The following is a 26,872-nucleotide window of genomic DNA, read 5'->3' on the forward strand; positions in this document are numbered from 1 at the left end:
TTATTTCCAAGTTTATTGGAAATAAACTTTATTGTTGACAGAACAGATTCACTTCACCCAAAAAAGTAATAAGAAACTAACTGAAAGGAAGTTGTATGAGTCTTCCCAGGCTTCCATAACAGGACACCACAGACTAAGTGGCTTAAAGAACAGAAATTTATTTTCTCACAGCTCTAGAAGTTGGAAGTTCAAGATCAGTCAGCTGGCAAGGCTGGTTTCTAGTGAGACCTCTTTCCCTGGCTTTCAGGTGTCTCTTTCTGACACTGGACCTAGTGGATTAGACCCCCACGTTTATGACATCATTTACCCTTAATTACCTTCTTAAAGGCTCTGTCTCCAAATATATTGGGTGTGAAGCCCTTCAACATAAATTTTACCCATGGTGGTGGGGGGAACAATGCATATAATTCAGTCCATAATGAGAGATCCTCTCCTCTCATGACTTTTTTTGTGGGAATGTGTGTTAAATTTTAGTTTTAAAATATTTTGGCTGAACCATGTGGTATGTGGGATCTTAGTTTCCCAGCCAACCAGGGATAGAACCGGTGTCTCCAGCAGTGGAAGCGTGGAGTCCCAACCACTGGACTGCCAGGGAACTACCTGGGAATATGTATTAATACAACCTTACTAAAGGGCAATTTGATATTGTCCACTGACATTTCAAATGTATATACATATACATGGGGCTTCCCTGGTGGCTCAGACAGTAAAGAATCTGCCTGCAATGCAGACCTGGATTCCATCCCTGGGTCAGGAAGATCCCCTGTAGAAGGGAATGGCTACCCAGTCCAGTTTTCTTGCCTGAAGAATTCCATGGACAGAGGAGCCTGGCAGACTATAGTCTATGGGATCACAAAGAGTCAGACACCACTGAGCTACTAACACACATATACAGCCTTTAACTTAGCAAACTTCTTTCAAGGAAACTATTTCAGAGACAGAGTGTACAAAAATGCAAAAAATAAAAAAGGTGGGGGAAGAATTCCCCAGCAGTCCAGTGCAGCTTTTACTGCTAGGCTGGGTTCCATCCCTGGTCAGGGAACTAAGATACCTTGGCAAAAAAGAAGGAAAGATATATGTATAAGAATATTCACTGTAACTTAATTTGTAATAGTGAAAAACTAGGAATCACAAATAAAATTTAAATAATGATAATTATATTAAATTATATATTCATTTGCAGGCAGATTCTTTACCAGCTGAGCCACAAGGGAAGCCCATATATTCATTTAAATGATATATTCATTTAATGGAACTGGTACTCAGATCTCAGTAAATATTGGTTAATGAATTGATTAAAAATTGGAGAAATATATAACTGATTTTTGAAAATTATTTCTCCGTTTCCCATGTTTAGAAATCCTTAGGATCCCTCAGTTCCTTCTGGAACAAACTTTTCTTGTCTCCAGCCAGCCGCAGTGGGTTCACCTTTACAAACTCTGGGACTAGGACAGAAAGCAATGCTTGAATATGTCTTCACTACGACCTATACATTTTTATATACACAGAAAGTGTGGTTGAATATATCCCAAAGGTGACAAGGATTAAATCTGGGGATTGAAATTTGTATGCCAAGTATCTTACTTAAACAGTTTTGTATTTTGTACTCTTTGAAATGAATTTTAAACTTTTGTAATACAAATCTTAAAAAAGAAAAATAGGAAAACTATATGAAGGAGATTCTAAATGCCAAATGAGTAAATAATAGAGATAGTTATGGAGTGTAGAAATTCAGGGAGGGCTCGAGTTTGGCTGGGATGACCAAAAAGGCTTTCCAGGATAAAGTAGAGTATCAAAGATGTTTTGAGGCTCAAGTTTTCCACAGAGAAAAACAAAAGCAGGGGAACGCTTGTTGTCTTTGGAGGATAACAAGATGATGTGCAATAGCAGGCACTAAATTTGGCAATGAGGCGCCAGCGTAGGTCTCTGAGTAGCTCAGAGCCGACGCCGATAATGTGCTGTTTTAAGATTAAACTTGTGCCTGGCGTGCTGCAGTCCATGGGGTTGCAGACTCGGACAAGACTGGGCAACTGAACAAGATTAAATTTAAAATTACCCTGCCGCAGTGTAGCAGGTGAGATTTAGCTCTTGGAGTGAGGGTGCCCACGAGGGGGTGCTATTTCAAAACACAGGCCCACTTGGACTAAGGCAAAAGGAACAAGCAGCAGGTAAAACGTCAGACAAAGAGGGCGCTCCGACAGTTGGGCAGATTAAGAAAATAAAAAGATAAGCAAAAAGTAAATATCTCCTTCGCGCTCCGCAACTAGGTCCTCAAGCGCCAACACAAAGTCGTGCATTACAGAATGCGTGTACCACGTGCCCCTCAGGCGCTGCTGAATGCGACTACTACTCCCAGGCTCCCTCGCGAGGCCAGCGCCGTCTTCCCGCGTGCAAGTCGATATTACCGCTCAGTCTTCTGGGATCCGTAGTCTTGCAGGGTCTCTCGGGAGTTGTAGTTCCCTTCCCACAATCGGCTGGGCGAGGCGGCGCCGGCGATTAGAGCTGCGCTGGGTGTTCAGGGGCCAAGATGGCGGCGCGCCGGGGACGGAGAGACGGAATCGCGCCGCCTGCGAGTGGGGGCTTCGGCCCCGACCCTGGCGGTGGAGTGCGCAGCAGCGGTTGGGGGAGTCGGAGCCAAGCACCATATGGTACCGTGGGCGCTGTGAGTGGCGGGGAGCAGGTGAGAGACTAGCGGGCGGCCCGCGGCTGGCTGCAAAGCGGCGTGTGCCGGGCGGTGACACGTGGACGCCACAGGAAAGGGAAGAAGCGTTCGGGAGTCGATGCCGGGTAGCTGCGCGAGACGGGTTGGACCGAGCGGGTCTGGGTCGTTTGCTGGGGGATATGCGGGTAGAAGCAGGGTCCTTATGACCATTGCTCCGGAACGCTGGAGGGGCAGAGCCGGGTGTCGGAAACCTGGCGCATGTGTGTGGGGGTGATCAGGCTTTCAGACTTAGAGTAATAGAGTAAGACCTTCCTCTAAGGATGCTGAGTGTGTTTGTGTGTGGGGGGGTGCCTCTAGCCCCTCGCCGCAGTGCCTTTTCGGAGCCACGTGGGGTGGGGGGGAGCGATTTTCCCGGGAGAACTTGTCTGCTTCCCCTCCCCCTCTAGGCGGCCCCGGCACCCACGTGGGTTGGGCCGGGGGCGGGGGGGCCACGGGTCCACGTGGGGGCGGGGAAGGGATGTCCACGTGGCTCCCGCTCCAGGCTACCCGGCACCTCGTTTCGGCGCTGGAGCCGCACTGCCGGGAACTGGGTGTGTCTCAGCCGGTCCCGCCATCTCCGATCGGCGCTGGGGGCCCCTGACTGGGAAGGAAGGTTGGGGCTGCTGGAATCAACTTTGCTCAGAACCTTGAAGGAGTTTTTTCCTTCTGCTTTGGCCCGCTTCGCCTCTCTACGATGGATGGTGAAGGACTTTCCAGATGTGCGTGTAGTCCTGCTGATGGCGGAGTGTGTTGGGAAGGGTAGAGGGCTGAGGTTGAAGGGCTGTGGAGTGAGCTAGTGGCGGCTTCTGTCCGACCGGCTTTGGGTGGCTTATGAGTCACAGGCGCTGGCGTTTTGCTTGCTTGTAGTCCTGCCTCCTAATTCAAGGAGTATGGGAGGTATCAACATTTACATGGGGCAGGCTTAGGTAAAGGGAATCCTCTCTTCTTGCTTTTCCTCCAGCATCTCTGGAGAAGGCAGCTAAGGCCTGTTCCTGTGAATTGATACATAAATTGAGATGGTTTGTGTTTAAGCTTTTCTGGAATTTTTGCTGGGGATGACAAAAGTTGGAGGCGATTTGAGAACTATTCAACATTAGTTGAACGTTTATTGTGTGAGGGGGAAATTCTGTCATAATCTTTTTTTCTTGGTCTTCAGTTCTTCTTACTTTTAAGTGTTATCGTCCCACTCCTCAACAGGGCTTCTTAAAAGTTCCCACCCAGAGTGGAGGTGGGCAAGACTTAGTTTGGACTGTTATCTCTCTCAAGCAATTAAGCTGAGTCCTTGAAAGCCTTTTTTTTTTTTTTTTTTTTGTTTCTAGGTGGGAGTTGGAAGATGGCTTCTGGGGCTCTAACTTGGGAGCTGCCCACCCTGTCTTCTCTTACTCTCTCAGAGGGCACATGGTGTGGGGCTGGTGCTGCCCATCCCACTCCTTTCGGGGTGAGGCAGGAAGGATCCATGATTCAACTGTAATCCAAGTTAGGTGGTCGTTTGGAATTGGAGAAGGTCTCATGGAGAGATTGTTTACCACAAATACACATAGAGATGAGTATGTGGAAGCTAGTCCAGTTAGCTAGGTATTGAGATTCCATTATGTTCAGATATAGGGGATGTTATGGTAAATCACACATGGCCCCTGTCCTCCAGGATCTTATGTGTTTATCACGGTAGACAGTAAATGATGATGAGTGAGACAAAAGGAAAGTGCAGCATATTATATAATCAGCAGTAGTAATTTACCTTGCAGGGTTTGGGAAGAGACATTTTAAAGTGAGACTGTGGGGGAGGGGGAAGGAGGAGCTTTCCTCAGAGGGAATACTGGGTGAAAGCCTTGAGGTGGGAGAGAACATGGCTTATTGGAGAAACCTGTATGGCTGGTGGGGCCAGAGAGAGTGGTGAGAGAAGACACCCTGGAGGAGTCTGGTGGGGGATACCAGGACCACTGTAATCCATTTAAGGACTTAAACCTAATGCTGAGAGCAGGAAAATACCCTTGGAGGGGATTAGGGAGGGTCTCAAGAGGTGATCAAATGTGTATTTTCAAGTTTGTAGCTGATTTTGAACCCTGCAGGGACAGGCTGACTGTGGGAAAACCAGTTGAGGGGGTTATTAAAGTTAGAGATGCTGGTGGCTAACACTCTTAGCCTGGGCGTTATTAACCCCTCCATGATCCTTGGTACTCTGGGAGCTGTGCTGTTTGGGGGTTGGGATGGATGAGGTCAGATGAAGACGGGGTTCTCTGACTGGGTTTCCAGTACCTGTCAGATGGAAGTGGTGATGAGTGGTTCATAAAGCTGAGGCATCGTCTTGGGATTCTAGCCTAATGGCTGGATCAGGTAGGTGGTAAGGCAAGTTGAGGTGCAGGCTTTTTGCTCACCTAGGAGTGTTTGCTGAGGCAGGTGCTATTCAGGTGCCATTTGTAATTATAGGATTGTGAAGGCCTGGGAGGAGTGAGTGCCTAAAACCTGCCACCTTTCTCTTCATCTTTAGGAGGCTTGGCCTCCTTAAGTGTCCCTAGGTATCCTCTCCTCTCACTGGGCATTGTAACTCTTTGGCTTGGTTGGGAAGGTAGGGAGGGTGCAATCACACCTGTTGGTTTTTTCTTTTGGAAGAGGTACAGAGTTTCCCTTTGCTGCCAGAGGAGAGGGGAGACTGGCTTGTCCATGTTTGTTCCTCTTCTCCAGCCTTTGCATCATCTGTAGTTTCTTGTAGGGGAGATTCCTCTACCTCTGGCCTCCCCAGCCCTTCCAGGCACTTCTAGCCCTGCCCACACCCACACTCTTTGACAGGCCTGGGCGGGCGTCTCCCTGCCTGACAAGGCTGAAGATGTTGCTCCTCCTTCTCAGGGAAGAGATGGGGTGGGGCTTGCCCATCCACAGAATCAAGCTTTCTCTTTTTTTGCTCTGACTGGGCAGGGAAGAGACTTTTCCCTTGCAACTACTTTTGAGAGGTTGGGTGGCACACTATAGTTCCTTCAGCACAGAAGCTGGAAATAAATGTGACTGTCACTCATGGTGGTTGAGATTGGGATTTGAGCCAAGCAGAGAACACAGGCATAAGGGGGATTTGAGGGTTGTCGCTGGAATCGCTGGCTTGCTGACCTCCTGTCCTTTGGCGTGTTCCTCGGAATGTCTGTCTTCATCACTGCTGGCAGATGACTCTTCCGAACAATCTTGGTCTTTTTGATGTTTTCACTCCCCAATTTATCAGTTTCGTGGGCTCCGAGTATTTCTAGACGGAATCTAAACTTTTTTTTTGCCCAGCAAGTCCAGAGGCATGGCTGTAGTGGGGCTCCTGCTGAGTCCGAGGCCACTGGTGGAGGGCTGGGCACCTGGCTTACAGAGTGTGTCAGTAGCTGCCCAGAGGCTTTTCTAACCTTATCCTCTTTTGCCCCAGGCGCTGCTGCACGAGGAGGGCGATGATTCTGGCTTCGTCAGTCTGTCTCGGCTGGGCCCCTGTTTGAGGGACAAGGACCTGGAGATGGAGGAGCTGATACTGCAGGATGGGGCGCTGCTGGGGACCATGCACAGCTATATGGATGCCTCCCTCATCTCCCTCATTGAAGATTTTGGTAGCCTTGGAGAGGTGAGCTGGGGCTGGGCTTAGAAGTCTTTAAGCAGGAATTTTGGCTATGACTTTCAGAACCTTGGTTCCCGAATGGTCAACCTGAGTCTTTGAAGTGTGTTTTTATTTTTAATTTAGACTTGGGCTGTGTCCCATGTAAAAGTATGCCCTGGCAGACTTGACATAGTCCACAGCCTTTCTCCCTGCCTGGGCCCCTGACTTACATGTCCAGAGGGTTCTAATCTCTGTCTTGAGTCCAGTTCCAGCTTATCCAAGGGCTGTCTACTGAGCATCCCACATCTTAGCTGAGGGTGGAGAGAGTATGAAACACAAACTCAAGACTCAATTTTGACAGGTCTTTGTTGATACTAGAGAGGTGGTGGATGGTAGTAAATGAGGTTGGAACCCATGCCCCCTGGTACTCGTGTCTCTTTCTGGCACATTGAGCTGAACTGAGCCCAGGAGCGGGATTCTCCTGGCATCTAGTCCTTCTCAGTGGCCTGGCTGGGATAGTGGTGGTACCTCCCTGTTGTCTTTCCTGAACAGAGCAGATTATCTCTGGAGGACCAGAATGAAGTGTCACTGCTCACAGCTCTGACGGAGATCTTGGACAATGCAGATTCTGAGAACCTATCTCCGTTTGACAGCATTCCTGACTCAGAGCTGCTCGTGTCACCTCGGGAGGGCTCCTCTGTAAGTGTGGGACTCGGGGAAGAGGTGTGTGGTTGGTGCAAAGGTTAGAACCACATCCGTGGGCCTACTCATAAAGTTCTGAAACACAAACTCATCTTAGGTCTTTTTCTCCCTTTTAGCTGCACAGGTTGCTCAACCTCTCTCGGACACCCCCAGAACGTGACCTCATCACCCCAACTGACCCACTGGGACCCAGTACAGGCAGTAGTAGAGTAAGTGGGGTAAGCCTGCCCTAGGGAGCCTCATAGACTCCCAAGGGGGAGGAATATGTGGGGACAGGCCTGGAAAAATATATTCCTGGAGAAAACGCCTATGTCTTGATTTCTATCCTGTAGGTTGAGATGGCGCTCACGGATCCCCCTTGGGACTTCTCTCCACCTTCCTTCTTGGAGACCTCCTCTCCTAAGCTTCCTAGTTGGAGACCCCCAAGGTCAAGACCCCGCTGGGGCCAGTCCCCTCCTCCCCAGCAGCGTAGTGATGGGGAGGAAGAGGAGGAGTTGGCTGGCTTCAGCAGTGAGATGCTTGCTGGGGAGCTCAACAACTCTGTGAGCAGCATCCCAGACTTCCCCATGCACCTAGCCTGTCCTGAGGAGGAAGACAAAACAGCGGCGGCAGCAGAGATGGCAGTGCAGGCAGCTGGAGACGAGAGCATCTCCTCCTTGAGTGAGCTGGTGCGGGCCATGCACCCGTACTGCCTGCCCAACCTCACCCACCTGACGGCTCTTGAGGATGAGCTTCAGGAGCAGCCGGATGACTTGACACTGCCTGAGGATTGTGTGGTGCTAGAGATTGTGGGTCAGGCGGCCACAGCTGGCAATGACCTGGAGATCCCAGTTGTGGTGCGACAGATCCCTGCTGGTCCCCAGCCTGTGCTCCTGGATGACACGCTAGAGGTCAGTCCGGCCTTGCAGCTGCTCATGCCACCACTAGAGGTGGAGACAGAGGCTGCTGTTCCCAAGGAAACCCTCTGCCCTGTGGATGAGGGCTTGTCACTGGACTCAAAGGAAAAGTTGGAGTCAGCCTCCATGTTGGAGCCCAGGGAGGTCATGGAGCCTGTGGCGCCCAAGGGGCCTCAGAATCCACCAGCCAATGCAATGCTAAGTTCCCAGAGGGCTCGAAAGGGCAGGAGGAAAAAGAGCAAGGAGCAGCCAGCTGCCTGTGCAGAGGGCTACACCAGGAGGCTGAGGTCGGCCTCTCGTGGGCAGTCTACAGCTGTTCCAGAGGTGACCTCTCAGGGAGGCAACCTGCCTCAGGAGGACCTGCAAAGAGAGGTGGGCCCCCCCCATGGTAGAGGGAAGCCCCGGGCCTGGGCTCGGGCCTGGGCAGCTGCCTTGGAGAAGCCTAGCTCTGTGAACGTGGAGAGCAGTACTGAACAAGCTAGTCCTGCTGAAGAAGGTCCTGGAGACCTCTGCCCCAGCCTGGTTGACCCTATCCAAGCCAACCCTGTTTCAGCGCATCTCTCCCTGGTTGACTCTGCTCAAGCTGACCCCATGCCACTTGACTCTGCTGAAGCTGATTCCACTGCAGTTGACCCTGGTCCCACTGCGACTGACACTGAACCTGCTGACCCTGTGCTAACTAACCTTGCTTCAGCAAACTCAGAGCTGGTTGACCCTCTCCCAGCTGACCCAGTCCTGGCTGACTCAGCAGCAGCTGACCCTGCAGCAGTTGTTCCCATCTCAGACGACTTGCCTCCAGTTGACCCTGTCCTGGTCAAGTCAGTACAAGTTGACTCTGTTCCCAATGACCTGTCTCCAGCTGACCCGGTACTAGTTAAGTCTAGGCCAACTGATCCCAGACGTGGTGCAGTATCATCAGCCCAGAGGAATCCAGCCGCCCAGCTCCTGCTGGAATCAGAGTCCTCAGAGCCCTCAAAGGCCAACAGTCCTGAAGTCAGGGAGGTTGTAGGTCCTCTGAAGGGGGAAACTGGTACCAGTACCACAACCCAGGAAGCCAGGCCGCGGCCTCTTAGCCTATCTGAGTATCGGCGACGAAGGCAGCAGCGCCAGCCAGAGGCCGAAGAGAGGACCCCCCAGCCTCCAGCTGGGAAGTGGCCCAGCCTCCCAGAAACTCCCACAGGACTGGCAGACATCCCTTGTCTTGTCATCCCTCCAACCCCAGCCAAGAAGACAGCTCCGCAGAGAAGCCCTGAGGCTCCTCCTGAGGCTTGCTTTGGGTCTGTGGGCCCCAGCCCTGCCTCTCCTAGTCCTGAGCCACCTGTGAGCAAACCTATGGCCTCACCTCCTACTGAGCAGGTGCCATCCCAAGAGAAACTGCTGCCGGCAAGACCGCCACCTCCTGCTATGCAACCCATGCCCCCCACAATGCCCACTGCTCTGCCTTTTCCCACGGGTGGGCTGGGCATGACTGCTGTGCTCCCCCTTCCCACAAATGGGCAAGCTGTCCCCAGTCTGCCCCCACCACCCCTGCAGCCTCCTAGTGTTCCGATGTCTATGGGGCCAGTGCCACCTGACCCCTATACTCACTATGCCCCTGTGCCACCCTGGCCTTGTTATCCTCCCGTGTCCCCTTCTGGCTATCCTTGCCTGCCCCCCCCACCAGCGGTGCCCCTAGTGTCTGGTACTCCAGGTGCCTATGCTGTGCCCCCCACTTGCAGTGTGCCTTGGGTACCTCCTCCTGCCCCAGTCCCACCTTATAATTCCAACTGTACCTATGGGCCCTTGGGATGGGGCCCAGGGCTGCAACACCCTCCGTTTTGGCCTGCTGTTCCTCCACCTCCTTTGCCTCTAACCTCAGTTGGAAGAGCTGTCCCCCCACCCAAGGTGGAGCCTGGTAGCATCCCAGCTGGCCCTCCTGAAAGTGTGCCAGCCGTGCCAATGGCTTCTCCCCTCAGTCTTGGGGCGGCTGGCCACGGAGCGCCACAGACAGAGCCCACCAAGGTGGAGGTCAAGCCAGTGCCCGCATCTCCCCATCTGAAACACAAGGCGTCCTCCCCGGTGCACAGCCCTCGGGTCAAGGCTCCACCGTGTGTGTCTGCTGAGAATGTGGTTGTTGAGGAGCCTGCATCAGAGAGGCTAAAGCCTGAGCCGCAGGAGACTAGGCCCAGGGAGAAACCACCCTCTCCTGTTGCCAAGGCTGTTCCCACACCAACACCAAGGCAGAGCGCTACCACCAAACTGCCTACTGTCCACCCAGCCCGTCTAAGGAAACTGTCCTTTCTACCTACCCCACGAACCCAGGGTCCTGAGGACGTGGTGCAGGCTTTCATCAGTGAGATTGGTGAGTGCCACACAGTTCAGTTGGTGTGAAGAATGGTGTGGGAATTGTGTGAGGAGTGTCCTCCATAAAACAGGATAAGCCACCTTGATGGGGCTGGCCTTTGTTAGAATTCTTGAGAGAGAGAAGTCTGGTTGGTTTGATTCTCTTTCTCAGGGAGTGTTGCTCCCCTGGTTTACTTACCACAGTGGGCAGGGGGCGCATAAGGAGAGAAGCGAGGTGGTTTGGAACTTCTGGGACTTGTGTGCTTAGTGAATAGGGGCAGGTTTCCAATCCTGTGTTGTGTGCTTCTGCAGGAATTGAGGCGTCGGACCTGTCCAGTCTGCTGGAGCAATTTGAGAAATCAGAAGGTGAGGAAACCCTTTCTGTTGATGTTTCTTTTGGGCCCAGCCCTGAGGTTGCTTAAACTGGGAGGAGGGAGAAGGGGAGTCTGCCACTAGAGTGGCCCCTTAATTGGAATGGGAAGACAATCCCATTGATGCAATCCAAGCCAGGGAGAGGGTACAGCATGACAAGAACTATAAAGAGTGGATGGATGGGGAGATCCAAGTGAACTGGGGACGTATTTCTAGAGGAAGTGGTTCTCCAGCTGAGCCTTGGAAGACAGGAATTCAGAGAGCCTGTGTGTGGTGAATAAAGGCAGAGGTGCAGGCAAGGTCACATATGGTGTATTTGAAAGGCAATGGCTAAAAAAAAGCAATGGCTTATTCAGCTTCTCAGAACAAGGTGTGGATCTAGGTGCTGCAGAGGATGCTATGTCGTGTTCTCAAGGAGCTTATGATCTAACTGGGAAGAGGAATCTGCAAAAATGACTCCTGAATTGACAATAGGTATCTGTAGTAGAAGGCAAAAGTACAAGCGTAGATCAAGAGTAGCTTATAAAACAAAACAAAACAAAAAAGAGTAGCTTATAAGACTAGCAAGTCAGTCAGGTGGATTATATAGAACCTGGAATGCTAGGCTTAGGAGTTGGGACTCGGTCTTAGATTCAGTGTAGTGTGTGCTTGTTTTTAAGCAGAAGAGATACAATTAAAAATAGTTCTTGGGTACCCACTGGAAGAGAATGGATTTCTTTGGGGAGACCCCAGTGGAGTATGTAGGCAAAATGGATTTTCTTCCTTTGCGTCTTAAAGCCAGCGTTTCTCCGCCGCCTCAGTACGGAACATCTGGTTGGGCTTTTAACTAGTATGGTTTCTTTGCAGCCAAAAAGGAGTGCCCTCCCCCGGCTCCTGCTGACAGCCTGGCTGTAGGAAACTCAGGGTAAGTATGGGGACATGAGTGAGTTACCCTACAGCTGTTGGTCAGCAGCCGGCCGGCGCTCCAGGACTGTCAACTGGATGCCTCTGTTAACGGGGACATTTAGTCAACTCTAAAGTCTTTCCCTGTTCCCCATCCCCGGCTCAGCCCATCATTGCTGGGCATTGTCTTGGGTGATACATAGGAGGATATATACGAACCATCCTCTGGCTGATTCCAGTTTGGGGTTTCAAATGGTGATGCCTTTTATGTTCTGGCGAGTTGTGTTTTGGTGGGTTTCTTTCCTTTATTTAACAGGCTTTAAGGTTGCTCAACACTGCTGACGGTGTAAAAAAAAAAAAATGGGGGAGGATGTTCATGGCTAGGGCTCCCTGACTCCTTGGAGGACACGGGCATCCTGGACCTCCTTGTTCCCCATTCATCCAGTACCAAGAGGCCTTTTTTTTGTTTCATATTCATGATACCCCATCCTCTTCTACCAAGCATATTTTCCTCCACATTGATTTTGGGTTGGTTTGAGCTGGGCATAAGAGGCTCCCGGCTTGGAGGAGGTGGGGGGTATCAAGGTCATAGTCAGCCTGCCTCCAGAAATTGGACAGAGCTGAGACCCAACTTACATAAAGTCCAGTCACTAAGACCCTTTCTGTGCTGGAGGAGAATGATTGGGACAGTTTGTGGCCCCCATTCCTCTCTGCACGTACCCCTTTCCTGTTGCTTCATGAGGAAAGCAGATGTTGAGGAGGCAATGAACCAGGCTTTCCCTTTTCCCCCGCCAGCAGCGTTGACACTCCCCAGGAGAAGAGGCCCCTAGACCGGTTACAAGCCCCAGAACTGGCCAACGTGGCAGGTGGGTTCAGGGTGGGGAACTCTGCCTTTGATTAGTTTATGCAGCAAATGTTTGTAGAGCCCGCTCTGCACCAAGTGTGTGTAGGTGTTGGGGATACGGAAATCTGATCATCATCCTTGAGGTTCTCACAATCCAGGGGACAGATGTGTAAACAGATGAGCACGTTGAGTATCAGAGGTTGTGTGTCAAAGAAACCTGTTTGGTTTATAGTGGGGTCTGAAGAGGGACTGTCAGAACAGGATTATATAGAAAGTAACCCTCAAATCGGAGGCTTGAGAAAATCACTGATACCAGGGGCGTTTGAGGTGGTTGGAACAGCTTGCGTGAACTGAAGAAACAGCCAGCCTGGTATTGGTGTGTTTTGAGAAATGGTGAGTGGTTCGTTTTGGCTGGAGTGTAGTGCTGATCAGGGTGGTGGGCAGAGCTCACAAGAGAGAAAGCTGGAGTGTTGAGGAGGAGGCCAGGTTATGGGAACTTGGCCATGTTAAGCTGGTTGGACTTTATATTGTATGTTGAAGAAGCAATTGAAAAAACCTTAGCAGTTTGGTTTTAGAGTGCTTCCTCTAGTGGGAATGTAGAAGACAGGTGGACGAGTGTGATGCCCGAGGTAGGAGATTATTAGATGATTATGTGAGTTCAGGGAAGATGCAGCCCGGAAGTCAGTCAGTGCCGGGAGCAGGGGGTGAGTCTTAAGAATGAAGAGGTAGAAAAGACAGGACTTGGCCACCAGCTGGGTTTGGGCAATGAGAGGTTCAGGAGGACTCTAGCCAGTTGGGTTTCTGTTGCTGGTCTCCAAGATGGGGAGCTCATGGGAAGGAGCATTTGTAACAGTGGGACAAGTTGGGCTGCTGATCAGTGTTAGTACACTTTGTGAAATGAGGCGGGGGTCTCTGGAGCCTGTATACACAGTGTTCAGAAGTGTAGAATCGGATCTCATCCTGCTATCTCCATCCTCCCTCCCCTCACAGGGCTCACCCCTCCAGCTACCCCTCCCCATCAGTTATGGAAGCCCCTGGCTGCTGTCTCTCTGCTGGCCAAAGCCAAATCTCCTAAGTCCACCGCCCAGGAGGGAACCCTGAAGCCTGAAGGAGTTACGGAGGCCAAACATCCAGCTGCAGCCCGCCTCCACGGAGGGGTCCATGGCCCTAGTCCAGTCCATGTGGGCTCTGGGGACCATGACTATTGTGTTCGGAGCAGGACCCCCCCAAAAAAGACGCCTGCCCTAGTCATTCCAGAGGTGGGCTCCCGATGGAACGTCAAACGCCATCAGGATATCACCATCAAGCCCGTCTTGTCCCTGGGCCCAGCCACCTCTGTGCCTCCAGGCACAGCTGCCTCCCAGAAGCCACTTGATCACAGGACTAGCAAAGAGCAGGCAGATCCCCAAATTCCTTGCCTTGCCCCGTCTGCCTTGCTGTCCCCTGAGGCCTCACCCTGCCGGAATGACACGAACACTAGGACTCTCCCTGACCCCTCAGCCAAGCAGCAGTCACTGCGCTGTTACCGAAAAGCCTGCAGGTCAGCCAGCCCCTCAAGCCGGGGCTGGCAAGGCCTCCGTGGCCGCAGCAGCCGTTCTGTCAGCTCTGGGTCCACCCGGACCAGCGAAGCATCTTCCTCCTCATCCTCATCGTCGTCTTCCTCATCCCGATCCCGGTCCCGGTCCCGGTCCCTCTCCCCCCCACACAAGAGGTGGCGAAGGTGAGCTCTGATGGCCTGTTAGGTTCTCTCTCCACCTTGGAAGTTCTTACTCTGAAAGCTTTTGCACATTGAGTTTGATGAACTTTCAGGCACTAAGGCTTTTCTCTCTTTCTTTGGCTTTTGTCTTCTTCCCTTTTCCTGGATTTGAAGGAGGCAAGCTGTGAAAAGATAGCTTCTGTCCCCTGTTGGAGATTGGGATATCTCTGAGATCTCCTGCTTCCTAGAGACCTGCCTTGGGAGAGACCGTTAGGGTTTGGTTTTGACCATGTTGATTGCTTTGCACTGTATCAGTCCTATTTCTTGTATTTTTCCGGTAGATGTGGGATGGTGGGCTAGTGGGTTGTTAATGGCAAACAATCCTTCCTTTAATCATCTGTTGAGGAAAGAGTCTGGTGTCCTTTGGGTGTCACTGTGGCCTCATCTACTTTTTAGGAGTACCTTTTTCTGTATAATAGACCCAAATTTTTCTACTTCATCAGTGAAGAATTCTTGGTTTTTGATGGTGAAGCTTATCTTCAGGTACGCCATCTACTACAGGTCTAGCACAGTCACCTCCCCTTAATGCCATAATCATAGCACTCCTGTGAGACATGAGGGGAGCAGGATTCCAGAGACATGGGCTTGCCTGCCCTCCCACCTCTCCCTTACACCGCCCCCCTCACACCGGCTAGTTGTAATACCTGGGGCCCAGCCCTTTATCTCTGAGTCTCTATTATTTTTATTCTTTCTGACTTGTTAGATATTCTTCTATTTTTAATTGCATAATTGACAGTAAATAAGATTAGTGCCCAGATACTCTAGAACATGTCGAGTTCACAAGGTTCTCAGTTTGCTCTTCTTCTGCACCTCCTTTGCTTTTCTCTGCCTTTGGTCCTGAGCTTCCTGACAGGGAGGCAGGGCTGGGGCCAAGGTGAGGTAAGTGGATGATACCTGCACTCCTCCTATCATTTCTGTGTGATCTTTTGTTCTCTAGGTCCAGTTGTAGTTCCTCTGGACGTTCCCGAAGATGCTCTTCCTCTTCCTCCTCATCATCTTCCTCCTCATCTTCCTCCTCCTCATCTAGTTCCCGAAGCCGGTCCCGCTCTCCATCTCCTCGCCGGAGAAGTGACAGGAGGCGGCGGTGAGCATGTTTTCAGGGAGTTGGTGCATCTGGGGTGCAAGAGCCTAAGAGTTCTGAGATTTGAGCTGTCTAATGTCTGAGGGGCTGACAGCACCTTTTTCTCTTGGCAGGTACAGTTCTTATCGTTCACACGACCATTACCAAAGGCAGAGAGTTCTGCAGAAGGAGCGTGCAATAGTGAGTAGAGGAACAGGTCCTAGGAGGATAGGGCTTGTCCCTGAGCCATGACATGAGCTCACAGAGCCATCTGCAGCTATGGCCTTGGCTCATGGTGTGTCAATTTTCCTTGACCCAACATAGGAAGAAAGAAGAGTGGTCTTCATTGGGAAGATACCTGGCCGCATGACTCGGTCAGAGCTGAAACAGAGGTTCTCTGTTTTTGGGGAGATTGAGGAGTGCACCATCCACTTCCGTGTCCAAGGGTGAGGTTGGGCCCTAAGGTCAGGATGTCCTTCCTGTCCCATTATCTGTCTCAATGCTTTGTCTTTCCTGATTGCTCTGGTGTGCTGGGCAGCGTAGGACACCTTCAACTCTACAGTCAGGGGGTTGGCCATTTGGGGCATGAGAAGAACCTCTCCAGTCCCTGTGCCCTGGGGAGCTGTCTCTTCTCCATGGCATGTGCTCAAAGAGCCATCTCAGCCTCTGTCTCATCCTCCCCTCCAGTGACAACTATGGCTTCGTCACTTACCGCTATGCCGAGGAGGCATTTGCAGCCATCGAGAGTGGCCACAAGCTGAGGCAGGCAGATGAACAGCCCTTTGATCTCTGCTTTGGGGGCCGCAGGCAGTTCTGCAAGAGAAGCTATTCTGATCTTGGTGAGTGGAGGGAGGCTCTGAGCCTTTGGTATACTCCACCTCCTCCCTGAAAAAGAGTCCCCAGCCTTTTGAGAGAGGGGTTAACAAGGCAGACTTGTCTTCCTCTGACACGTGAAGGGCTTAAACGGTGGGGTGAGAGGAGAAATGGGGGCTCTCCTGTCTTTTGGCTTAAAATTCAGGAGATTTTAGCTCCATCCATTATAAATATGAGAGGTAGCTGGCCATTTGAGGACCCTGTGGTTGGGAGGTGTACTCAAAGAGACCTTGATGTTTGTCTCTCTCTACCTTTGTAGACTCCAACCGGGAAGACTTTGACCCTGCTCCTGTAAAGAGCAAATTTGATTCTCTTGACTTTGACACATTGTTGAAACAGGCCCAGAAGAACCTCAGGAGGTAACCCTGGGCCCTTCTCCCCCATCCCCTTTTCTTTGGAGGTGCCCAACCTCCTCCATTCCCCTCCCCCAGTCTAGGGGAGAGAGCTGCTAGTGAGGAGATGACTGTTTTATAAAGAAATGGAAAAAAGTGAAATAAAAATGTAATACATCAGATTTTAAGTGGTATTTGTTTTTTATAATAGGCTTTGAAACACATTAACTTGCATTTCTATGTAAGATGGATGGGGTTGAGGGGTTCCCCCAGTGTTTGGAAAATATAAATCACTATGCAGACTAATAAACATGAACTAGAGAGAACTGCCAAGTGCTGTTGTGCTTTTTTCTATGGTGCTGGTGCCAGAGAAGTCAGTTTTCCTCTCTGAACCCAACAGGGACATTCCTACTTTCATTTGATTCCTAGGACCCTTCTTCGGTTAGGTGCAGAATCCTATTGGACTTGAAACTGCTCTTCAAGAGTCTTGTCAGTGAGATCAGTCATCTAGGGCAGTGCTTCTCAGACTTTGAAAGGGTAGCTAAATCTGGAGATTTTTTAAAAATGAGGATTCTGAATTATGGGGTGGGCCTTGAGAGTCTGCATTTCCAACAAGCGTGGTGCTGTTGGTCTAGGAAGGAATTTGAATATCAGGGACCCAGAGGAAGTTCACACCTGTTGTAAATGTTTTTGAAACTGAGGCTTGTGTGTACCATAGCTTGAGCACAATGCTTGGCATTCAGCAAGTGCTCAGATGTTTAAAGAATGCATGCAGGTGAATAGACCTTTGGGAAAGAGGGACATGTAGGAATTATACCAAGGACAGGGGAATGCCTATTTTGAGAAAGGCAAATAAGTGGGTCCCTCCCTAAGGGGCATGAAGGAGAAATAGTCTAGGGGTAGTAGATAGGATTGTAGGGATTGCTATCTGCTAATGTAAACTGAAATATGAAGAACTTGAAATTAACTTGATAGGCCTGGGCATTGATTGATAAATTTGAGTACTCATGACAGAGGCAGTTGAAGGGTTTTCCGGTTCTTCCACAGGGAGGATTCATAGTGTGGACTACCCAGGAGGTAGAAGGGTTATTTTCAGGATTATCCGTTTGAAGAGATCGCTTCTGTCGCTCGGGTTTATTGCACATTCCCTTTTTCCCTTCACGAAGCTGACCTGAAGCTGTGTAAATAAGGAAGGGAAGAGTTGTTTCATGGGCAAGTCAAGATTGAGGTGGGGACAGTTCTGAAGATCAACACCTCACCACTACCACAGATAACCTGAAGGGCCCTCCCTAATGGAGTTGGGAGTGCAGAGGTTAGGGTGGTATTTTGAGAAAGGGCCTTCCAGGGTGTTGAAAGTGAAGATGGAGAAGAGTGGGAATCCACTGGCAGCGCGAATAGGGGACGGTGGGATATGTGACCAAGTTTAGAAAATTCAAGGTCAGCTCAGGCCCGCCGACCCACGCCTTACTCTGATATCTGAATGCCAGGGCCGCGGGTAACCGCTGCACTGAGAAAGGTGGCTCCAGCAGGAAGGCAAGACGCGGGAAGTCCGAAGCTTTCCCGCCGCCACCAAGGGCGTGACCTCTGACGTCAGGGCTCCGCCTTCACAAAGCAGAACGGTGGGCTCCGCCCTTCCAAGATGGCGATACTCGTGGGACCGGAAAGCGTTCATGGATTTCGCCCTTACCCTGTCTCCGAGAGTACGCCCGCCCCTTCCGGCGTGCCCCGCGCGGTGCGAGGGCGTTGCACGGGTCCTCCCCTAGCCCGCCTCTTCCGGTTTCTTGAGTCCTGTGCGTCCGCGACGGTAGTGACGCGTATTATCGGGAGGATGGCGGACGCCGGCTTACGCCGCGTGGTTCCCAGCGACCTGTATCCCCTCGTGCTCGGCTTTCTGCGAGATAACCAGCTCTCGAGCGTGGCCAATAAATTCGTCAAGGCAACAGGCGCTGTGAGTCCGGGGCTTGGATCATGGGCTGGGGTGTGATCACCACAGGGCTGCGGACCCTGACATGCTTAGGTCTTCAGGTAGGGAGGTCTGCGGGGTCCGCCAGACTAATGACTGCCAGGTCTTTGTGCCGAGCTCTCGGCGGTTGGCGGAAGCCAGCCTCGCTTCATGAGGTCTGACTACTTAGCGCCGAGTCTTGCTTTTTTCTGGTGAGAGGTGAGGCGGTGGCAGCGTGGGATCCTCGTGGCCTAGGTCACGTGGCTAGCAGAGTGCGACAGGGCGGGAGCGCCTTGTCCCACCGGAGGCATTAGAGGCTCCTGGTACCTTCATTGGGCTTTTATGTTGGCAAGTGCCAAGCGCGACTTGAATTTTAACTCTCAAACGGATTTACCCAGGACTCAAGTAGAATTGCTTTCGAAATAATGAAAGCGGAAAAAAAGTGAAAGTGTTAGTCGCTGAGTCGTTCCCGACTCTCTGCAGTCCCATGGAGAAGCCCGCCAGGCTCCTCTGTCCTTGGAATTCTCCAGGAAAGAATACTGGAGTGGGTGGCCATTCCCTTCTGCGGGGGGGCGGTCTTCCTGACCCAGAGCTCTAATCGGGTCTCAAGCATGCGGGCAGATTCTTTACCGTCTGAGCCACGGGGAGCCCGTTAATGAAAGCTGGGATTTTTGTTACTAAAGAAAATAATGAACGGGAGTAGAAGCAGGGTTGAGCATCATAACTACCAAGCAGTTGTAGAATCTTTGACTTCCAGCATCAGACAAGTCTAGCTTTGGGAACAGTTTCTGCCACTTTAAAAGTGTATGATCCAGGCAGCTTGCTTAATCTCTTTGAATCTGTTTCTGCTTCTATAGGATTTTTGTGAGTTTTAATAACATGATATATGCAAAGTGGCAATACTAGTGCCTGGTGCTCAGAAAGCATCAATGAGTGGAAGTTGTTATCTTGGTTATGGTACCTTAGGATGTTCTAAAAACAAGTAAAAGGAAGATGACCAGCAATGTGAAAGGTTTGTAATCTCCATCTCAAGGAGAGCAGACAAGACTGCACAAGAAAACACCTTGAAGATAGAGTGGAGTGATGTGGTAGTCCTTGAAAGTGAAAGTGTTAGTTGCCCAGTGGTGTATGACTCTTTGGGAGTCCATGGACTCTAGCCAGCCAGGCTCCTCTGTCCTTGGGGTTCTCCAAGCAAGAATACTGGAGAAGGGTTGCCATTCCCTTCTCCAGGGGATCTTTCCGACCCAGGGATCAAACCTGAGTCTCCTGCATTGCAGGCATATTCTTCACCATTTGAGCCACCAGGGAAGCTCATATGGTAGTCTTCAGTGGTCTTAGTCTTTGACTAAGAAGATAGGCTTGTTCTTTGTGATAGAATCAGGTTACACAAATTATAAGTCAGATCAGCCTCAAAGGGCTTCCTTAAGCTGAGACAGCCTGCCACATATGATCTGATAGAGCTGCTTTCATATTGGAACTGTTTTGAATTGACTGTTAGAGGCTGCAGAGAGTATTTCCACATCTGGCTGGATGGAATTGGGCCTTTCAGAATCAGAAATCTTTTTTATGTGACAAAAGCTAATCTTTGTGGAGGGCATACTAAGGGCCAGATGCTAAGCTCCTTATGTGCATTATCTCATTCTCTCAACAACTTAGTGCTGTATAGTATTATCTGTCTTACAGGGAAGAAAAACAGTATTAGAAAGATCAAGTGATTTACTCAGGATCACACATTACTAACTGGCAGAAGTTTCACACCTAATCTAACTTTGAGCCTGTACTCTTTTATATACTGTAATGCCTTGCCATTTTTTTGTAATTAACAGCTGAATGCAGTTCCTCACTGAATAATTAGCATAGATTTTTAGTAATCTTCTCTTGATGGTTGATTTCCAATGATTTGGAATTATAAACCAGGTTGCAGCAAACGTTTTCCTGTGTAGGTGTTCGTTTCATGGGTAAGGATAAATTCCTGGATAGTACACTGCTAGAATTAAGGGAATGCACGTTTTTAAAGGCTTTGATAAATAGGATAGACAGGCAGGGGAATAGATGATGCCAGAAACTAGAGGAATAACCCAAGTTTTTGCTACCAAAAATTGGGAAATACATAAATAGAATATTTTTCTCCTAATTGATGCAAGTAGGAGAAACCTTCAGAGACGTAACATTTGTATCAGATAGAGCAGACAAAATAAGTGACTTTTAATGAGAGAGTAACACAAAATTTGAACTCCCATGGAATAACCAGGATAAAACTTTCTTACCCTGCTTTCTCTCTCTTTTCTCTTATAGACCCAGCAGGATGCCAATGCCTCTTCCCTCTTGGATATCTATAGTTTCTGGCTCAAGTAAGTCTTCTCTTTGCCAGTGTGCCTCTTTTCTCCCTGCAAGTAGGCTGGGCTGTGTTCTTTGGTTTGAGAAGGTCCTGTTCCCCAGAAGTTAGCCTAATCTGCCTCAGCAGGTCCACCAAAGCCCCAAAGCGGAAGTTACAGGCAAATGGACCAGTGGCTAAGAAGAAGACTTCATCCAGTGACAGCAGTGAAGACAGCAGTGAGGAGGAAAAAACCCAGGGGCCTCCAGCTAAGAAAGCTGGTAAGGCCCAGCAGGGAGTTGTGGTTCCAGGAAGAGGATTTGTAGTCTTCCAGTATTAAATGGCTGATTCTTACCGGGACCCGTATTTTTGTTAAGCTGTACCTGCCAAGCAGGCCATTCTGCTTCAGCATCCTGGAAAGGCTGCAGTGAAAGCATCAGAGAGCAGCAGCAGCAGCAGCAGTGAAGAATCCAGTGATGATGAGGAGGAAGAAGACAAAAAGAAAAAACCTGTTGAGGTTTGCAGCTTTGGGGAGGAAAGGAATTGCTTAAGGGATTGGAAAGAAGAAACCTAAAATCTTGGCTTTTAGCCTGGTGGTGGTGGTTATACAACAGCAGATTATTATGAGGTCTTTCAGAGAGGTTGTAGAAATAATGAGGTTTGGAAAAGATTTTGTAAGGTAAAAGTTGAACCCTGAATCTAGAGGAAATTCAGTTCATTCTGCATCCCTGACAGTGTTGGGTTTCTCTGGGACACTGTCAAGGATTTCAAGAGTAAGAGATGTTTTGTGGACAGGTGCAGGGAGCTCTAAACAGGGAATGGCAGGAACAAGGCCTAAAAAAGGGAGCACTTAGGGAGCTTGCTTTTGTACCTTAAGATGTCTTTTGGGTGCCCTAAAACTTGCTGATTCTCCTGGCTTTTCTCACAGAAGGGAGTTAAGCCTCAGGCCAAGACAGTCAAAGCTCCTCCTAAGAAGGCCGAGAGCTCTGATTCCGATTCTGACTCAAGCTCAGAGGACGAGGCACCAAAGAACCAGAAGCCAAAGACAACACCTGTGGCAGTGAAAACTCAGGCTAAAGCCCCAGCCAAACCAGGTATTGTTTTTGTTTCCAAAAGGCTGGGCTGGGGACCAGGTTGCTCTGGGGACTGGTGTGAAAATTCCTCATTCACCACAGGGATGAAATGGCACTGGTTGTTGAACTAGTATTGACTGGTGTCATTTTTTTTAAGTTAGAGACTAGTAACTACAGAAATGGCTTCCCTGGTGGCTCAGACAGTAAAGAATCTGCCTGCAATGCAGGAGACCCAGGTCATGAAGATCCACTGGAGAAGGGACTAGCTACCTACTCCAGTAGACTTGCCTGAAGAATCCCCATGGATAGAGGAACCTGGCAGGCTGGGGTTGCAAAGAGTCAGACATGTCTGAGCAGCAACTAACACTTTCACTTTTTTCAACTATAGAAATAGTGGGCAGTGAGGGAAAACATGCTTAGAAGACTTCAGAGGGCATATTCAAATGTTTTGCATCATAAGATTTTTTGGAAGACAGGTTTATTTCTGAACTTGGGCAGGAAATTTATCCTTTGATAATGCAGTAAACCACAGCCTTCTACTTTATGCTTGCTTCAAAGGCAAGAGAATTGACGGACTCCTAAGTTCTAAGCTAATAGGAGGAGGCTTTTACAGCCCTTTAATATCTTGATACTCCTTTTCTTTTGATGTTCATTAGTTCATGTCTTTTTTTTTTTTTTTTTTAAGAAATATTTATTTATTTGGCTGTACCAGATCTTAGTTGGCACATGTGGGATCTAGTTCCCTGACCAGGGATCGAACCCCCACCTCCCTACATTGGGAGCATGGAGTCAGACGCTGGACCACCAGGGAAGTCCCAGTTCATGTCTGTTTAAAAACTATTTTTATCTGTTTATTTTTGGGAGTGCTAGGTCTTTGTTGCTGTGTATTGGCTTTCTGTAGTTGAGGTGAGTGGAGGCTGCTCCCTTGTTGTGGTGTACAGGCTTCTTCCTGTGGTGTCTTCTCTTGTTGCAGAGCACAGGCTGTAGAGTGTTGGAGCTTCAGTTGTGTGGGCTCAGAGGTTGTGGCAGGGATTAGTTGTCCCAGGGCACATGAGATCTTCCCAGATCAGGGATTGAACCTGTGTCTCCTGCATTGGTAGGTGGGGTGTTTTTGTTGTTGTTTTTTACCATAGCGCCATGAGGAAAAGACTGGCAGGTGGATTCTTAACCACTGGACCACCAGGGAAGTCCAGCTCATGTCTGTTTTTAACAGTATACAATTACTTGGCTTATAGTTTGTTGAAACAATAGATCAGACAACATTTGCCACAATAATGTATGTCAGAGTTGTTGGCTGTAAAAACTCGAGCCCAGCTATGATCTGAAGGGTATTCTCATCCACCTTATGGTATTTCAGACAGCCAGCTAACTTCGTCTTCTTTCTCTTACGCTTGTTCTTGGGACTTATTTAAGAATTCTTCCTTTCTTAGCACCATCATGAAGTCCCAACAGTAAGGTGAAATGTGGACTCCTTTTGAATTTTGTAGTCAAAGTATATCCATGTTCTAGTTGCTTGCCAGCAAAGATCAATCTTTACTAGTCAGGAAGAATTCTTTTTTATCCTGGGTTTTGGCCCTTAATTTTCTGTTGCAACTGAGGGTTTGACCTCAAGAGTGATAGTCATTCTCCTCAGGATCTTCATGAAAATCTGCATCTTGGCAGCAGTGCCGCTGAAGAAGGTAGGTCCGAAAACTGTCTTTACACACACATTATTTCTGTTTTCTTAGGTACATCAGCTCGGCCAGCACCTAAAGTCGCCAACGGCAAAGCACCTAGCAGCAGCAGCAGCAGCAGCAGCAGCAGTGATGATGACTCAGAGGAGGAAAAGGCAGTAGCCATCTCTAAGAAGGTATAGGCCTTAATTTCTACCAGGGAAGAGGGGGCAAGGGGGTGAAAGTCCTCTATTTCCTGGCAGGATTGGTTGGGTCAACATTTTCCTGTGGTAATTGATTTTCTCTGTGTGATGCAGACCATACCTAAAAAGCAAGTTGTGGCTAAGGCCCCAATGAAAGCGGCTGCCGCACCTGCCCAAAAGAGTTCCAGCAGTGAGGACTCCTCCAGTGATGAGGAGGAAGAGGAGCCGAAGAAAAAGCCCATGAAGAAAAAACCAGGTGACTGGACAACGGGGAGTCAAGCTACCACTGACCAGGGCCCAAAGGCAGGAGAACCTCTGCAGTCACCACGTGGACCTTGGCCTGACAGCTGGCCTGTCCCAAAGAAAGGAGAAAGCCAAAGGTTGCCTTTTGTAACTCAAAAATGGCATGCCATCATCCCTGCCCTAGTCTGTTAGGGATGAGTCACTAATCCTAGTTCACCCTCAAGGGAAAGGGAATTAAGTTCCATTTCTAGAAGGAAGTGGTATCAAAAGATGTGTGTACATATTTTATCACACTATCCCTTTTTTTTCCCCCACACTATCCCTTTTAAACAGGTCCCTATAGCTCAGTCCCCCCGCCTTCTGTTCCCCCACCCAAGAAGTCCCTGGGAACTCAGTCCCCCAAGAAAGCTGCAGAGAAGCAGCAGACTGTGGAGAGCAGTGAGGAGAGCAGCGACGAGTCTGGTGAGTCATCTCCTATGGTGAGTGGGTCTGGGAGTGCGTGAGTAGTAGGGAAGGAAATGCTTCTATTCCCTTCTGCTTTTCTCTGAAGTACCACAGGGCTAATGCTCTGTGTGGGTCTTTGCATCCTTGTTGTTTTTGGCTGTGTCACATGTCTTGCGGGGGGTCTCAGTTCCCTGACCAGAGATTGAACCTCGGCCACAGCAGTGAAAGCCCAGAGTGCTAACCAGTAGGCCACCAGGGAACTCCCTACACTTTTTCTTGCTCTGGCGGGACTCTAGACCCAGCCTAATGCCATTGCTTCTCTCCAGATTCAAGTTCTGAGGAAGAAAAGAAACCTCCAGCTAAGGCAGTCATCACCAAGGCAGCTACTAAAGCAGCTCCAGCAAAGAAGGCAGCAGAGAGCTCTTCAGACAGCTCAGGTAAGGAAGGCGTAGCATAGGAGGCCCTCAGGGCGATGGTAGCTCCGAGGGCCCTCTTTAGCCTGATTCGGGGACCTATTGCCTCTAACCTCCCTGTCTAGACTCCGACAGTTCTGAGGATGAAGCTCCTGCCAAGCCAGCCGGTACCCCCAAGAATCCCTCAAGTAAACCAGCCGCCACTCCCAAGCCGCCTGCAGCTAAGTCGGCCGCCACCCCCAAGCAGGTTGCAGGCAGTGGCCAGAAGCCTCTAACCAGAAAGGCTGACAGCAACTCCAGCGAGGAGGAGAGTAGTTCTAGTGACGAGGAAGAGACAAAGAAGACTGTAGCCACCCCTAAGTCCAAGGCGACAGTCAAAGCAGCCCTGTCTTTACCTGCCAAGCAGGCCTCTCAGAGTGCTGGGGGCAGCAGCTCGGATTCAGACAGCTCCAGCAGCGAGGAAGAGGAAGAAGAAAAGACACCTAAACCCCCAACTAAAAAGCCACGGAAGGAGGTGGAAGCCGTAGCCCCTTCCAAACCAGCCTCCGTGAAGAAAGCAAAGGCCGAAAGCAGCAGCAGTTCTTCCTCTGATGACTCCAGTGAGGAGGAGGAGGAGAAACCCAAGGGCAAGGGCACTCTGAGACCACAGGCCACCAAGACCAATGGCACCTCCGCACTGACTGCCCAGAATGGAAAAGCAGACAGGGGCAGCAACGAGGAGAAGGAGGAGGACAAGAAAAAGGCAGCAGTGGCGGTTGCTAAGCCAGGTCTGTATCCAAAAAAAACCTGCCTCCTGGGTTTGTCCCCTAAACCAGAACGGACTGTACTCTAGAGGAGTGGATTAGGGAGCCAAAGCCCCTGACCAGCTTCCAGTTAGTTGGAGGCCCTCAGTGTGGGAGCCTGGGAGGAGGGGACAGGAAACTGGTTTCCTGAGTCTGGCTTTCTGTTCTGTAGGTTCAGAAAAGAAGAAGAAGAAGAAGAATGAGGCTGCTAAGGAGGCCGAGACTCCTCCAGCAAAGAAGATAAAGCCTCAGACCCCCAACACATTTCCTAAAAGGAAGAAGGTAGGTTGTCTTGTTTTCCTCTCAGGAGCCAGCTTTTAGAATGGACAAAAACTGCAGATGACTGGACAGCTCTGTGCCTGGCCTGGCGCTCACACTCGCGTATGTAGCTCAGGAGGGCCTTTTTGCTCCATCCTGAGTTTCCGACTCCATTCTTCCCCAGGGAGAACGAAGGGCATCCTCCCCATTCCGAAGGATCAGGGAAGAGGAGATCGAGGTGGATGCTAGAGTGGCAGACAATTCCTTTGACGCCAAGGTCAGGAGAATGAGGGGTCTTCACCATCCTTGAGGGGGTGGGGTGGGGTGGGAGAGAGTACAGCGTTTGGTCCTGGTTGATAGGTTCTTTGGGTTTGAGTTGCCTGGAGCAAGAAGAAATGACAGGGCCCTGGGGTTGCCCTTCTGTGTGCTAACTGCCTCTTTCTGCTCACCAGCGGGGTGCAGCCGGAGACTGGGGGGAGCGAGCCAATCAGGTTCTGAAGTTCACCAAAGGCAAATCCTTCCGGCACGAGAAAACCAAGAAGAAGCGGGGCAGCTACCGGGGCGGCTCCATCTCTGTCCAAGTCAACTCTGTTAAGTTTGACAGCGAGTGACCGTGGGCCGTCTATGGCACAGCAAGGGTGATGATCTGAGCCCACTCACCGTCACAGTAGACCTGGGAATCCTAGGCTTTATCAGGGGAGGGTCTTGGTGAAGAGAGCAGTTTAGAATAGGTCTGAAGACTGCACTGTAACACCCTCTAAGGTCCTTTTTTGGGTTCGTGGTTTTGTACAGATTTGTTTTTTGAGTGTTGGGTAGCAAGGACAAAGAGTGTTCATTTTTAAGAGAAATTTTAGTTGTCGTTCCCTCCATGTTCTGTGAAAGTCTTCATGCTGAGAAATTTGTATATTTTCTATTAAATCATTTCTTATTGATATTTGTTGTGGTTTTCAGAGGTGGGTTCCCACAGATTAAAATCTTAGCTATCCCAAGACTTGGTAAAGGTCACTGTAAGAATTTTTATAATTGGAAAATTCTGCCTATGTGAGTGCTCATGTTCACTTTTCATCCTTCCTACCCCTCAGAGCCCTGATGAGAGGCAGTTAACATTCACCATTGTTAATGTATATATCTTTTAAGCATGGACTATGTACCTCATTTATGGGGTCTAGGACTGAAATCTTCAACCAGCATGGACTTACCTACTTTGGAGGATAAAAGTCATTGTTTTATTTCAGACAAAATTCTAATGTGT

General features: G+C 49.8%; 2 protein-coding genes, 1 non-coding gene and 1 pseudogene across 8 annotated transcripts; 2 read left to right on the forward strand and 2 right to left on the reverse strand.

Moving 5' to 3' along the window:
• Window positions 1-1,368: 1,368 nt before the first annotated feature.
• Window positions 1,369-1,485, reverse strand: LOC139036112 (small nucleolar RNA SNORD22). Its single transcript, XR_011488852.1, has one exon. It is a non-coding gene; the product is annotated as a small nucleolar RNA SNORD22 (small nucleolar RNA).
• A 983-nt stretch (window positions 1,486-2,468) lies between these two features.
• On the forward strand, window positions 2,469-16,476 carry PPRC1 (PPARG related coactivator 1). 5 transcript variants are annotated; one of them, XM_070470068.1, is made up of 14 exons: window positions 2,469-2,680; window positions 6,096-6,284; window positions 6,810-6,956; window positions 7,076-7,168; window positions 7,292-10,196; window positions 10,490-10,543; window positions 11,396-11,453; window positions 12,227-12,297; window positions 13,266-13,995; window positions 14,969-15,115; window positions 15,226-15,292; window positions 15,416-15,537; window positions 15,779-15,930; window positions 16,224-16,476. In XM_070470068.1, the coding sequence occupies exons 1-14, from the start codon at window positions 2,528-2,530 to the stop codon at window positions 16,325-16,327; spliced, it is 4,992 nt and encodes a 1,663-aa protein (XP_070326169.1). In that variant the 5' UTR covers window positions 2,469-2,527; the 3' UTR covers window positions 16,328-16,476. The 5 variants fall into 5 exon arrangements, with proteins under 5 accessions (XP_070326169.1, XP_070326170.1, XP_070326172.1 ...); XM_070470069.1 differs by having other exon boundaries at window positions 12,230-12,297; XM_070470070.1 differs by lacking the exon at window positions 2,469-2,680 and adding an exon at window positions 2,795-2,963.
• Window positions 16,477-18,067: 1,591 nt separating this feature from the next.
• Window positions 18,068-26,552, forward strand: NOLC1 (nucleolar and coiled-body phosphoprotein 1). Of its 2 annotated transcripts, none has more exons than XM_020897845.2 (13): window positions 18,068-18,244; window positions 20,534-20,589; window positions 20,700-20,833; window positions 20,930-21,069; window positions 21,481-21,646; window positions 23,353-23,474; window positions 23,595-23,736; window positions 24,057-24,185; window positions 24,494-24,604; window positions 24,706-25,347; window positions 25,535-25,644; window positions 25,805-25,897; window positions 26,073-26,552. In XM_020897845.2, the coding sequence occupies exons 1-13, from the start codon at window positions 18,125-18,127 to the stop codon at window positions 26,229-26,231; spliced, it is 2,124 nt and encodes a 707-aa protein (XP_020753504.2). In that variant the 5' UTR covers window positions 18,068-18,124; the 3' UTR covers window positions 26,232-26,552. The 2 variants fall into 2 exon arrangements, with proteins under 2 accessions (XP_020753504.2, XP_020753505.2); XM_020897846.2 differs by having other exon boundaries at window positions 18,069-18,244; window positions 20,703-20,833.
• Window positions 22,855-23,279, reverse strand: LOC139035940 (ubiquitin-ribosomal protein eS31 fusion protein-like; annotated as a pseudogene).
• Window positions 26,553-26,872: the final 320 nt, after the last annotated feature.

This window comes from Odocoileus virginianus, chromosome 7 (assembly GCF_023699985.2).
Source record: "Odocoileus virginianus isolate 20LAN1187 ecotype Illinois chromosome 7, Ovbor_1.2, whole genome shotgun sequence".
NCBI lineage: Eukaryota > Metazoa > Chordata > Mammalia > Artiodactyla > Cervidae > Odocoileus > Odocoileus virginianus.